General features: G+C 36.1%; 1 protein-coding gene across 10 annotated transcripts in view; it reads right to left on the bottom strand.

Annotated features, from left to right (window-relative positions):
- Positions 1–14,118, bottom strand: part of PHKB (phosphorylase kinase regulatory subunit beta) — a 276,301-nt gene that overhangs the window by 99,103 nt on the left and 163,080 nt on the right. For all 10 annotated transcript variants that reach the window (XR_005213751.1, XM_037815495.1, XM_037815494.1 and 7 more), the window contains one exon: positions 4,275–4,369. Coding sequence is in view for 9 of the 10 variants with exons in the window: in XM_037815495.1 (XP_037671423.1) it covers positions 4,275–4,369 (95 nt within the window). In the remaining variant the exon portion in view is untranslated. The remainder of the gene's footprint in view (positions 1–4,274; positions 4,370–14,118) is intronic.

Raw genomic sequence — 14,118 nt, 5'->3', positions numbered from 1 at the left:
TAAAATAACAACTCTTTCTTTGATACTGGAATGGCTTATTTATGCAAATATTCTCTTGCATTTAATAATATCTACTTCAGGAACAAAAATAAAAGTAACAAAGAACCCTAAAACATCCTATACCCTTCCTCCTCCCTGTTATTCTCTAATTGGTTAAAAAATGAGGAAAAAAACAAAAACCAAACCAGTTCCTGGTTGGTCTTATGCTATTACCTGTTTAAATGTGATAGTTTCAGACAGGATTCTACAAACATATAAAAGGTATTAAATGCACTTCCCTATTTAACCAGGAATCTTCTGTATCCTAATTAGTATAACAAACATTTCAGTATAAACATCCGTGTGCTATAGAATTCCAGAACCTCAACCCCCCAGTTGTTATAAATGGATGTCCTCTACAAGGTCACCTTATCCTTATCCCCAGTGGACAGCTGTAATGCAGAATACAAAGTATCAGTGAAATGTGTATGGTCAGCTGCTTACAGTTTCTGCAGAAATCAAATTTCTTCTGGGTATGAATGGACAACAAAGGCTGGAAACAAACAGTCTTCAAGGGACTATTATCTCACATTAACATGGGGAGGTGCTGCAGTGTGAACAAAGTCTCATTTGCAGCTGGGTACCCAGCAGAGTTACTTAAGCAACAACAACAACAACAAAAAAATGGTGGGACCCTACCATGAACATGATTTTTGAATGGAGATGGGGAATGAACACCGAAAGCAAGAAGCCTCCTGAAAGAGATTTTTTTTGGATAATAAGGCAGAAGGAAAACTCCAAAAAAAAATGACTAATAGACTTAGCGTCATTCTAGGGTTAACAAGATTGGTTATCTAAGGAAGAAGAAAGAAGGAAACAATTAGACCCTTTCAGTATGATGAATGCTATGTATAATGAATCCCAGAATACATTTTTTACTGACATAAAACTATCTTTGTAAATTTTAAAATAACTTCCACAATCCTCTCCTAAGGCACAGATGCAATTGTTATGCTATATTAAGCCAGGCTGTTCATGAAACAAGCTATTTTCTTTGTTATCTCCTTCACACCATTCCAAAAACCACTGCTTCCAAATGTATGCCATCCCTCCTTGGTTATTTAACACCTTTATAATGGTTCTGCCAGGTGACAACTGTGTAACCTTGAAGAAATTACTAAACCTCTTCGAGACTCACATTATTTATCTGTTAAGTAGGTATAATAATGTTTAACATCATAGAGATGTTAAAATCAGACATAATACATACAAAATGATTTATACAGTGTTTATAAACTAGGAGCACAATCAATAGTAGCTACTAAGCTTATTTATCTCGTTTCCTTTTTCTTGCTCTGTCAAATACAGGAGCACTTCTTCAACCTCCTAAGAAAGAAAACTATAGCTAACAACATACTTGATTGAAGACTAAATACTTTTCCTCTATGATTAAAGCCTAAATACTTCTCCTCTAAGATTGGATATGGAGCAGGGATATCTGCTCTCACCACTTTTGCTCAACATAGTACTGTTGCCTCCAATGAGTTGGGTGTCACCATCCACCTATTAGAGTGGTTAAAATAAAAGAGTGATAACACCAAATGCTTGCAAGGATGTAGAGAAAGTGGAACACAAATATATCGCTAGAGGGAATGTAAAATACAGTCACTCTGGAAAATAATTGAGCCATTCCTTTTAAAGCTAAATCTGGACTTACCATAAAACCCACCAATTCCCAGAGAAAACCCACCAATTATCCCAGAGAAATGAAAATTTATTTTCTTGCAGACACGTGACCACGAATGCTTTATTTGTAATAATCCAAAACTGGAAACTATTCAAGTAACTTTCAACAGGTGAATGGTTAAACAAAACATAGTATATCCATTCCATGGAATACTAAAACATTAATGAAAAGGAACAAACTATTGACATATGCAAAAACTTGAATGCATTGGGGACTACCAATTTAGAAGGCTGAGCCCTTGATCTTGGGGCTTGCTCTTATGAAGCTTGTTACTGCAAAGGAGAGGCTTAACCTACTTATAACTGTGCCTAAGAGTCACCCCCAGAGAATCTCTTTTGTTGCTTAGATGTGGCCTCTCTCTCTAAGCAACTCGGCAGGTGGAACTGCTGCCTTTCCCCTACATGGGCCATGACTCCCAGGTACGTAAATCTCCCTGGCAACGTGGGACATGACTCCCAGGGATGAGCCTGGGCCCAGCATCATTGGATTGAGAAAGCCTTCTGAACCAAAAGGGGGAAGAGAAATGAAACAAAATACAGTTTCATGGATGAGAGATTTCAAATGGAGTCGAGAAGTCATTCTGGAAGTTATTCTTATGCATTATATAAATATCCCTTTTAAATTTTTAGTGTATTAGAATCACTAGGAAGAAAGACCTTAAACTGTTGAATTGCAACCCAATAGCCTTGATTCTTGAAGACGATTGTGTAACTATATAGCTGATATGGTGTGACAGTGTGATTGTGAATACCTTGTGGCTCACACTCCTTTTATCCAGTGTATGGACAGATGAGTAGAAAAATGGGGACAAAAAGTAAATGAGTAACAGGGAGGAGGAAGGGTATGGGATGTTTTGAGTGTTCTTTGTTACTTTTATTTTATTCTTTATTTTTTGGAGTAATGAAAATGTTAAAAAATTGATTATGGTGATGAATATACAACTATATGATGATACTGTGAACAACTAACTGTACACTTTGGATGACACGTATGGTATGTGAATATATCTCAATAAAATTGCATAAAAATTGTAAAGAGCTATAGACACACAAAGATGTTATAACTAGTGAAATCTGAATAAACTTTGAATTATATCAATGTAAATTTTCTGGTTTTCATATTGTACTACAGTTATGCAAGATGTTAACATTAGAATGAATTCTGTATAAAATTCACTATAACTCACCTGTACTATAAGCTTTCTTGAGAGCAAAGTGCTGCACGTAAATCGTATGATAGAAATTACACAAAACCCACAGCACTGCTTATATGCATCAATCATGAAGTAACTGTTTAAATGGATGGTTACAGTAGCCATGTACCAATAAAATGCTTTGATGCTCCTGGGCTCCTGCTCCCATATGTGAAATGTAGATTTTCCAAGGAAAAGCTTTGAGGTTTCATGATCCTAAGGAAGTGGATCTTACACGTGAAGTGCTAAGAAAGTAACACACACTAGTCTTAAAATAGCTCAGAGTTGAGGCGTGGAGTAATATACCCTATTTTACCACTTCTTCAAGTGAAATTGTACATCTCAAATTTTTGCAAAATGGACACTAGCACTGTACTGATAAAAGTGCTTACTAAAATGAAGGCCAATTTCCCACCTTAGACCTAATAGGACAGTGAGAAATTTCTATCACATATTAACATGGGAATTTTATGTTCTTGATAAAAACTTAATATTTATTTAGAAGTTTCCCAAGTAGCCTCTCATCTATAAACCAGTCAGACTACTTAAAAGATTTGGTGAAGACAAGCAAAAGAAAGAAAGAAATAGTGGAACAGAATCTAATGGGGCTGATTGGCTCTCCCTTTGTATCATTAAAACAAGCAATTATTGATTCCTTGGACATAAACACACATGCACTTGCATGAGATATATAGAGATATATACACACACTTAATGAACGGAATATTTCAATTTTGTAAGCATATCTACTATATTCTTATTCAATGCACATTAACCGCTTGGAATCCCAGGCATACACTCAAGTTCATTCCCTTTCTCCTCAGGCAGTTCTCACAATCCATAATGTTTTCATTTTAGCAGTCTCATTACTGGTATCATTTAATACTTCGGGGTTTGCTCAAGACAACATCAGTCTTGCTGATCCTGCAAACAGTTATTCTGTTGACACACAGTCTGAATCCACAGCTACTAAATGTAAAAATTTTAAAACTGTTCCCTCCCCTGACGTGTCACCATGTACTAAGAACAATTCTGTTAGTAACTCAGTCCTGTGACATAGATGTCCCGCTGGAGAGACATCAGGCACAAGGCCTTCAGGGACTGTATCTTCTAAAAGACAACTGACACCTTAGACACAACCATTCTAAAAATGGAAATGTTCACCTGCAAGAAAGCTTGATTCCTACTCCCTTATTAATAAATAGCCCTTTACCACAAGTACATTTTAATTTACTACAAGAGGGAGAAGGTGCGCTAAGTAGGAACAACAAAACCCATTCATAATAAAATTTCTTTTTCAATTAAGCTTGAAATGTTTTGGTTGAGTCTAAATTAAGAAATGAAATATCTGTTTACCTGATTGGAAAACCTCATGCTAATGTTACGTTGATTTTGTAGGGGGATATAGCGCTGGACTGGATCAATATCTTTAGGACTGATTAATTCATCGACTGAAAAGAAAGAAGGGAAGTGACATTATCAGAAATGCACTTGTACAATATTATAAAACAAGTATACTTAACACAATGTGACTTAACAGACATATATAGAACATTCCACCCAACAACAGAACATTCTTCTCATGTACATGTGGAACATTCTCCAGGATAGACCATATGCCAGGCAATAAAACAAGCCTCAATAAATTTAAAAGGATAGGTACCACACAAAGCATGTTTTCTAATCATAATGGAATGAAATTAAAAATCAATACAGAAGGAAAAATGGAAAATTCACAAATATGTGGAAATTAAACAACACACTCCTATAAAACCAATGGGTGAGAGATGAAACCAAAAGGAAAATTAGAAAATATTTTCTAATTAACTTTCTAATGAGATGAATGACTATGAAGATGCAACAAACCCAAACTTAGGGGACACAGTCCAGGAAGTGCTTAGAGGGAAATATATAGCTATAAATGACTATATTAAAACAGAATAAAAATCTCAAATAATAACCTATTCTTTACCTTAAGACAATGGACAAAAAGAGCAAACTAAATCAAATGGAAGCAAAAAGAAGGAAATAAAGAAGAGTGGAAATTAATGAACTAAAGTATAGAAATGCACTATACAGAATCAATGAAACAAAAAGTTAGTCCTTGAAAAGATCAAGAAAAAGACAACCTCCACCTAGACTGATCAAGAAAAAAAGAGAAGACTTCATTTTACAAAATCAAGAATGAAAGTGGAGACATTACTACTGACCTTACAGAAATAAAAAGGATTATAAGAGAATACTATGAACAACTATATGCTAACAAATTAGATAAAAAAATGAACAAATTCCTAGAAAGACATAAATTACCAAAACTGACTCAAGACGGTACAGGAAATCTGAAGAGACCTATAATGACCTATACTGAAACTTCACGTAAAGAGAAACCTAGGACAAGATGGCTTCACTGATGAATTCTACCAAATGGTTTAAAAATAAATACCAATCTTTCACAAACTCTTCCAAAAAACAGAAGAGGGCTGAGGACAGAATTATCCTGATATGAAATCCAAAGACATCACACATCATTTTGTGTGAATACAGACACAAAAACCCTCAACAAAATACTACCAAACTGAATACAGTAACATATAAAAAGGATTATGCACCCTGACAACATAGGATTTATCCCACAAATCCGAGGTTGGTTTAATGTCCAAAAAATCAATCAATGTAAAATACCACATAAATAGAATAAAATATAAAAATGACATGATCATTTCAATAGATGCAGAAAAAGCATTAGACAAAATCCAACACACATTTATGATTTAAAAAAAAAACAAACCTCAAAAAGAAGAAATAAAAAGGGACTTCCTCAAACTGATAAGGGCATTACAAAAAACCCAGAACTACTTACTTTCACAAATAACATGACCTTACATGTAGGAAATCCTATATGCAAATCATTAACCAGTTTGATAAGGAGAGAGAAAATGTCTCCTAACCCTAAATTGCAACAGAGATTTCTGAATGGGACCTGAGCAATACAAGGACAAAGTCTTCAACTCCTGTTGTAGTACAAACATGGAAGAGCTTTTCACATGGTAGCTCCTTGTGGAAATTTTGATAAAATCCAAGGATATAACCAAGAAGGTAATTTAGAGTTTTGGAGAGGGAAGGGTAGGAAGAAGGCACAAAGTCAGCAATTCTCTGTTGTCTTCTGCTGTAACACACCTGAGAGATATCCACCAGCACCTGAGGCTCAGCATAGCAGGGATTTTCTGTGAGCCTAGAGGGGAATGTGGGCAGGGTGGGTGAGTGGTTGGGTGGGGAGGGGAGGGGTGGCAGTAGAACAAGATCCCTGAAATATAATTCTTTACAGTCTCTTCAGGGGCATATTAGCAGTATCTACACAAATTTATAGCAAACATACTCTATGACCTGGGAGCTCCACATCTACGAGTTTTCTTAGTTGTGCTAAAAAATTACTAAATAACAACAAAAAAGAATCTAACTTTTAATAAAGTCAGTCTTCACATTTCTGTATTTTCATTGCACTTAAGCTATGAAAATGTACTCGTGATTCCTGACCTACAGTTCTACACTGATCATGTTAAAATGACATGATGCTGAGTTTTCAATGCAGCAGTAGTGGCAGCAATAGGTATACAGTGCTTAGTGTATGCCTGGCATTCACACATATGAATTAATTAATCCACACAACCTTATAATTTTACAGATGATGAAGTCACTGAGAGGTTAAACAACATGCACATAGCTGGTAAATGGCAGAGTTGAGATTCTACCATAGGCAGACTGTCTCTGAAGTCCGGATTATTAACCATACACTAACCTTGCCCATTATGGACACTGACATTCTAAACAGTGTAGGCAGAAAAAGAGAGCAGGAAGAGGAAATAAAAATTTTGACATTGGTATGTTATATGTTCCCTATACAAATCAGGTAGCATATTACAGAATTTCTTTTATCGCTCAAAAATGTACATTTGCAAACCAATATAGGCGTACTTATGGCAAATATCAACATATAATTTCAATTTATTAATTTCAGTTTAGCTCATGATGCAGAGTTGATTAGTATACTGATATTCTAAATAAGCAGCAATTATTTCCCTAGGTCATTTGTATGATCACTGAGATGTAAACAAACAAGCCATTTTACATAATTAATGTTTCACTGTCATTCTATGGAAATGAAATTCTATCTTTATTGTTTTGCTATTTATAAGCGGTGACATAAATTAAGAAACCTTATATCCTGGAAGAGCATAAATGCTAATCTATTAAAACTAATATGGAGAATAGGAGAGGCAGAATAAACTTTTCTTCCATGAAAGGGACTAGAGAAGCGGCAGAGGAAACACAGAACAGCGGTTCCAGGTTGCGACTGGCAGGAAAGAGTATGCCACAATGCACAGCGGGGACATGGATAGAGGCAAAGATTGAATGTGAAAGGATATGGTGAGTGTGTTTGACCTGGACCGCCGCCAGGGACAAGCATGGGAGGGAGCAGCTTTCCATGCACCATGCACCCATTTAAGCATTTGGCTGGGGAGATAACCCTTCACAGCTCCAAGACCAGGAGCTGCTGTGAGGGAAAGCGGGAGTTAGTGGACTTGCGGTGAACTCATTTGCTCTTCCTCCATGGAAGCCAGGGGTGTATAGAGGAAGGAGTTGGGGAGAGGCAAGGGCAACACAAGGAAGCAACAGGAGCCCTTCCCCAAGTCCAGAGGCTCACAGACAAGTGGCAGAGTCTGGGACACATTTGAACTACAGGGTGAGATGTGTGGCCCCATAGCTAGAAAGTGATTCACTCGGAGGCCAGGGAATTACCAAATTCACTGAGCCCTTAAAGCAGACTCCTTGCTGTGCTGCAAAGGGCCCAAGGCCCACCTCCAGGGCTGGCAGTCCCCAGTGAACAAGGAGAACTGGTGTGCTGATTGGATTTCCACCTGCTTTTGACCTTGCACAGTGCATAGCTGAAGTTGGGGGAAACCTGGTTTGAGAGTAAGAGGTGGCTCAAGAGCATCATCTGCTGGGAGTACAGGGGAGGTGCACTCCAGCAAGCTGTGGCTCTGACAAATTCCATATAAATGTTCAAATAATCCTGCTTATCAAGACAAGAAAATGCACCAAAGCCAAGAGAAAATCACAAAGCATGTAAGACTAGAAGTATATACGGACAAGTCAAACAACCAAATTGAAAAGTCAGAGGAGGAACAGAATCTGGAGCAATTAATCAAAAAGGAACATACAAATGTCCAAAACAACTTCAATGGGTTACCTAAAGACAAAAAGGACATCAAGAAGACTCAAAAAGAGCATAAAAAAGAATTTGAAAGAGTAAATAAAAAAAATAACAGATCTTATGGAAATAAAAGGTACTGTAGATCAAATTAAAAATATACTAGAGACACACACATCAGCAGATTTGAAGAGGCGGAAGAAATAATAAGTGAATCAGAAGACACGACAATTGAATGCAAATGCACAAAAGAACTAATGGTGAAAAAAACTGAAAAATATGAAATGGATTTCAGGGAAATGAAGGACAACATGAAGCCTGAAGATATAAGAATCATTGGTGTCCCAGAAGGAGAACAGAAGAGTAAAGGGCTATGAAGAGTATTTGAGGACATAGTTGGGGAAAACTTCCCAACCCTTTGAAACAACATAAATATGCAAATCAAAGAAGCCGAGCGAACTCCAAATAGAATAAATCCAAACAGACCTATTGTGAGGCTGTTACTAACCAGATTGTCAAATGCCGAAGAGGAGCAAGTCTTAAAAGCAGTAAGAGAGAAGAAATTCAACACATAGGTGGGAAATCACATAAGACTAAGTGCTGATGACACAGCAGACATCATGGCCGTGAGAAGGCAGTGGTATGACATATTTAAGATTCTAAAAGAGAAAAGTTGCCAGCCAAGAATTCTTTACCCAGCAAAACTCTACTTAAAAACTGAGGGAGAGTTTAAAATTTTCATAAACAGACAAATGCTGAGAGAATCTATTAAGAAATACTAAAGGGAGCATTACTGGCTGTGCAAAAATAAAGGAGAGAGAGGTCTGAAGAAGGGCACAGAAATGAAGAATATTAGTAAGAGTAAATCAGAGGAAAAAAAAGGAGAGGGGGGAATAGATCTGAGAACTTTTCAGAATTTTAAAGAGAGACAAATCTCCTTATTCAGGAATCCCAGTGGCTATCAAGAAGAAAAAACTAGAAAGAAATCCATGCTAGGCATATCATAATGAAACTGCAGAACATCAAAGACAAACAGATGACCTTAAACAAAGAGAAAAGAGAAATTACCTATGAAAGACCAACAACTAGACCGACAGCTAACATCTCTACAGCAATAATGGAAGCCAGAAAACAGTATGAGAGAAAATAATGGTCACCATAGATTTCTATATGTAGCAAAACTGTCTTCCAAGAATATGGGCAAAATTAGCACATTCTGAGTAGAACAAAAAATGATAATTTATTACCAACAAATTGTCACTAATGGATTCTTTAAAGAATGTTCTTCAGAAAGAAAATATAATCTCAGAAAAAATGTCTAACAGGTAAATAGTATTGGACAGCAAAGAAAATTATGAATACATGAGTAAATTGAAGAAATGCTGACTGTGCAAAATTTGTTGGGTTAACAGGGGTGTAAATCTCCCCGGCAACGGTGAGATATGACTCCCGGGGATGAGTCAGGACGAGGCATCGTGGGGTTGAGAAAGCCTTCTTGACCAAAACGGGGTAGAGAAATGAAACAAAATAAAGTTTCAGGGGCTCAGAGGTTTCAAATGGAGTCAAGAGGCCATTCTGGAGATTATTCTTACGCATTATGTAGATATACCTTACTAGAAGGAAATACCTGAAACTGCTGAACTGCAACCCAGTAGCCTTGATTCTTGAAGATGATTTTTTAACTATATAGCTTATATGGTTTATGACTGTGTGATTGTGAAAATCTTGTGGCTCACACTTACCATCCCCCCTTCATCCAGTGTATGGACAGATGAGTAGAGAAATGGGGAAGGAAAATTAAAAGAGTAATGGGGGGATGGGTTGTTTGGGGTGTTCTTTTCTACTTTTGTTTTTATTCTTATTCTTATTTTAATTATTTTTTTTTTGGAGTAATGGAAATGTTCAAAAATTGTGTTGAATGCACAACAATATAATACTGTGAACAACAGACTGCACACTTTAACTGTATGGTATATGACTGCATCTGAATAAAATTGCAAGGAAACAAACAAAAATAAAAATAAAAACAAACAAAATAAAAAACAAAGTATAACATGTCTGGTTAAAGAACTGCCTTCACAGTACTAACTTTGAATTTGAATGGATAAAACTCCCGAATTAAAAGACACAGACTGGCAGAATGGATTAAAAAGGATGACCCATCGATATGCTGTTTACAAGAGACTCATCTTAGACCCTGCAACACAAAGAGACTGAAAGTGAAATGTTGGAAAAAAATATTCCATGCAAACTACACCAAGAAAACAGTAGCTATACTAGTATCAGCCAAAATAGACTTTAAATGCAGAGATGTCATAAGGGACAAAGAATGACACTATATATTAATTAAATAGAAAATTCAACAAGAAGAAATAATAATGAATGTTTATGTACCCAATCAAGGAGCTTCAAGTAATTGAAACAAAACTGAAGGGAGAAACAGACATTTCTACAATAGTCATGGGAGACTTCAATACACCACTTCCTTCTATAGATAAAACAAATAGAGACCAATAAGGAAATTGAGAACCAAAAAAATGTGATCAATGAATTAGACTTAACAGACATATATGGATCATTACATCACAAAATATCAGTATATACATTCTTCTCCAGTGCTCATGGAAAATTCTCCACAATAGTTCATACGCTGGGGCACAAAACAAATCTTAATAAATTTAAAAAGACTGAAATTATTCAAATCACACTGGAATGCAATCAGAAATCAATAACCACCAAAGAACCCAATCTGTTACAAATATATGGAGGTTAAACAACATACCCTTAAACAACCAGTGGGTCAAAGAAGAAACTGCAAAAGAAAACAGTAAATATCCAGAGAAGAATGAAAATGAGAACACAACACATCAAAACCAATGGAATGCAGTGAAGGTGGTACAAAGAGGGAAAACTTACAGCTCAAAATGCATGTATCAGAAAGGAAGAAGGAGCTAAAACCAAAGACCTAAATGAACAACTGAAGAGGCTAGAGAATGATTAGCAAACTAACCCCAAAGCATGTAGAAGAAAAGAAATAAAGATTAAAGCAGAAATAAATGAGACGCAGAACAACAGAGAGAGAGAGAGAGAATAAATAAAACCCAAAGTTTGTTTTTGAGAAGATCAACAAGATTGACATACCCTTGGCTAGACTGACAAAGTAAAACAGACAGAAGACTCAAATAAATAAAATCATAAATAAGAGCTAGGTCATTACTATGGATTCCAAAGAAATTAAAAAAATCATAAGAGGATACTATGAACAACTGTACACCAACAAACTAGACAACCTAGAGGAAATGGAGAATTAACTGGAAACACATGAACAACCTAGACAAACCCAAGAAGAAATAGAAGACCTCAACAAACCAATCACATGCAAAGAGATCCAATCAGTCGTCAAAAATCTACCCACAAATAAAAGCCCAGGGCCACATGGCTTCAAAGGGGAATTTTGCCAAACTTTCCAAAAAGAAATGACACCACTCCTCCTCAAACTCTTTCAAGAAACTGAAGAAAAAGGAACACTAACTCACTCACTTTATGAAGCTAACATCACTCTAACACCAAAACCAGATAAAGATATTACAAGAAAGGAAAACTACAGGTCAATCTCCCTAATGAACATAGATGCAAAAATTCTCAACAAAATACTTGCAAACTGAATCCAATGACACATTAAAAGATGTATACACCACCAACAAGTAGGGTTCATTCCTGGCGTGCAAGCATGATTCAACGTAAGAAAATCAATCAACATTATACAACACATTAACAGAAAAATCAAATGATAGTCTCAATAGACATGAGAAATATTTGACAAAATTCAACAACTCTTTTTGATAAAAACACTTCAAAAGGTAGGAATTGAAGGAAACTTCCTCAACATGATAAAGGGCATATATGAAAAACCCACAGCCAGCATAGTACTCAATGGTGAGAGACTGAAAGCCTTCCCTCTAAGATCAGGAAAGAGGCAAGGATGCCCACTGTCACCACTATCATTCAATACTGTGCTGGAAGTTCTAGCCAGAGAAATTCACCAAGACAAAGAAATAAAAAGTATCCAAGTTGGAAAGGAAGAAGGAAAACTGTAATTATTTGCAGATGATATGATCTTATATTGGAGAAGCCTGAGAAATAGACCACAAAGCTACTTGAGCTAATAAACAAATTCAGAAGAGTGGTGGGATACAAGATTAATGCACATAAGTCAGTAATATTCCTTTCCTCTAATAATGACCTAACTGAAGAGGCAATTAAAAAAAAAATCCTTTCATAATAGAAACTAAAAAATTCCAGTACTTAGGAATAAATTTAATCAAGGATGTAGAAGATGTCTACAAAGAAAATTACAAAATGTTACTAAAAGAAATCAAAGGGGACCTAATTAAGTGGAAAGATATTTCGTGTTCATGGATAGGAAGGCTAAATGTCATTAAGACGTAAATTCCACCCAAACTGATCCACAGATTCAATGCAATTCCAATAAAAATTCCAACAACTTAAATTGCAGACTTGGAAAAGCTAGTCATCAAATTTATCTGGAAGGGAAAGGTGCCTTGAATTGCCAAAAACATTCTAAAAAAGAACGAAGTGGGAGGACTTACACTTCCTGACATTAAAGCCTACTATAAAGCCAGAGTCATCAAAACAGCATGATATCGGCACAAAGATAGACATAATGATCAATGGAATCCAATTGAGAGTTTGCAAATAGACACCCAGGTCTATGGCCAAATGATTTTTGACAAGGCCTCCAAATCCACTGAACTGGGACAGAACAGTCTCTTCAACAAATGGGGCTGGGAGAACTGGATATCCACATCCAAAGGAATGAAAGAGGATCCCTACCTCACGCTATATACAAAAATTAAAGTGGATCAAAGACCTCAATATAAGTTCATCATAAAACTCTTAGAAGATAATATAGTTCACATAGAATTCCAAATTAAAAATGACTCTGTATCTCCCTATATTTTGTAAACAATGCTTTTCATAACATACTTTTTTTTTTAACATTAAGGAGACAGCAGAGCTGAAAATTTTTTTGAATGCACACAAGAAATGATGTCATCACATTATCTGAAGGTGCTGAGAGGGGAGAGAAAGGGAATACATGTATTTTTGAAAGTTAAAAAAAAAAAGATAATATAGGGAAACATCTTCAAGACCAAGTAGTAAGAGGTAGCTTCTTTGACCTTACACCCAAAGCACAAGCAGTGAAAGGAAAAATAGGTAAATGGGAACTCCTCAAAATCAAAAGCTTTGGGCCTCAAAAGACTTTGTCAGAAAGGGGAAGAGGCAGCCAACTCAATGGGAGAAAATATTTGGAAACCATATATTTGATAACAGACTGATATCGTGTATATATAAAGAAGTCCTACAACTCAACGACACTAGTACAAACAGCCCAATTATAAAATGGGCAAAAGATAAAGAGAGATTTTTCCAAAGAAGAAATACAAGTGATTAAAAAACACATGAAAAAAAATGTTGATCTTCATTAGCTATCAGGGAAATGCAAATCAAAACCACAATGAGATATCTCCTACCAGTAAGAATGGCTGGCATTAAACAAACAGAAAACAAGAAATGCTGGAGAGGTTGTGGAGAAACTGGAACTCTCATTCATCGCTAGGGTGGGAATGTTTAATGGTACAGCCAGTGCAGAAGACAGTTTGGCGGTTCCTCAGAAAACCAGATATCGAGTTACCCTACAATTCAGCAATTCTACTTCTCGGTATATACCCAGAAGATCTGAAAGTAGTGACAAGAACAGACATTTGCACACTGATGTTCACAGCTACATTGTTCATAATTGCCAAGAGATGGAAACAATCCAATTATGCTTCAATGGACGAGTGGATAAACAAACTGTGGTATATCCATACGATGGAATATTATGCAGCAGTAAGAAGGAATGAGGTCCTGAAACATATGGGAACATGGATACAGCTTGAACACATAATGCTGAATGAAATATGTCAG

Source organism: Choloepus didactylus, chromosome 22, assembly GCF_015220235.1.
Source record: "Choloepus didactylus isolate mChoDid1 chromosome 22, mChoDid1.pri, whole genome shotgun sequence".
NCBI lineage: Eukaryota > Metazoa > Chordata > Mammalia > Pilosa > Megalonychidae > Choloepus > Choloepus didactylus.
Note: the sequence above shows the minus strand (reverse complement) of the source record. Positions and strands in the feature narration are given on the sequence as shown.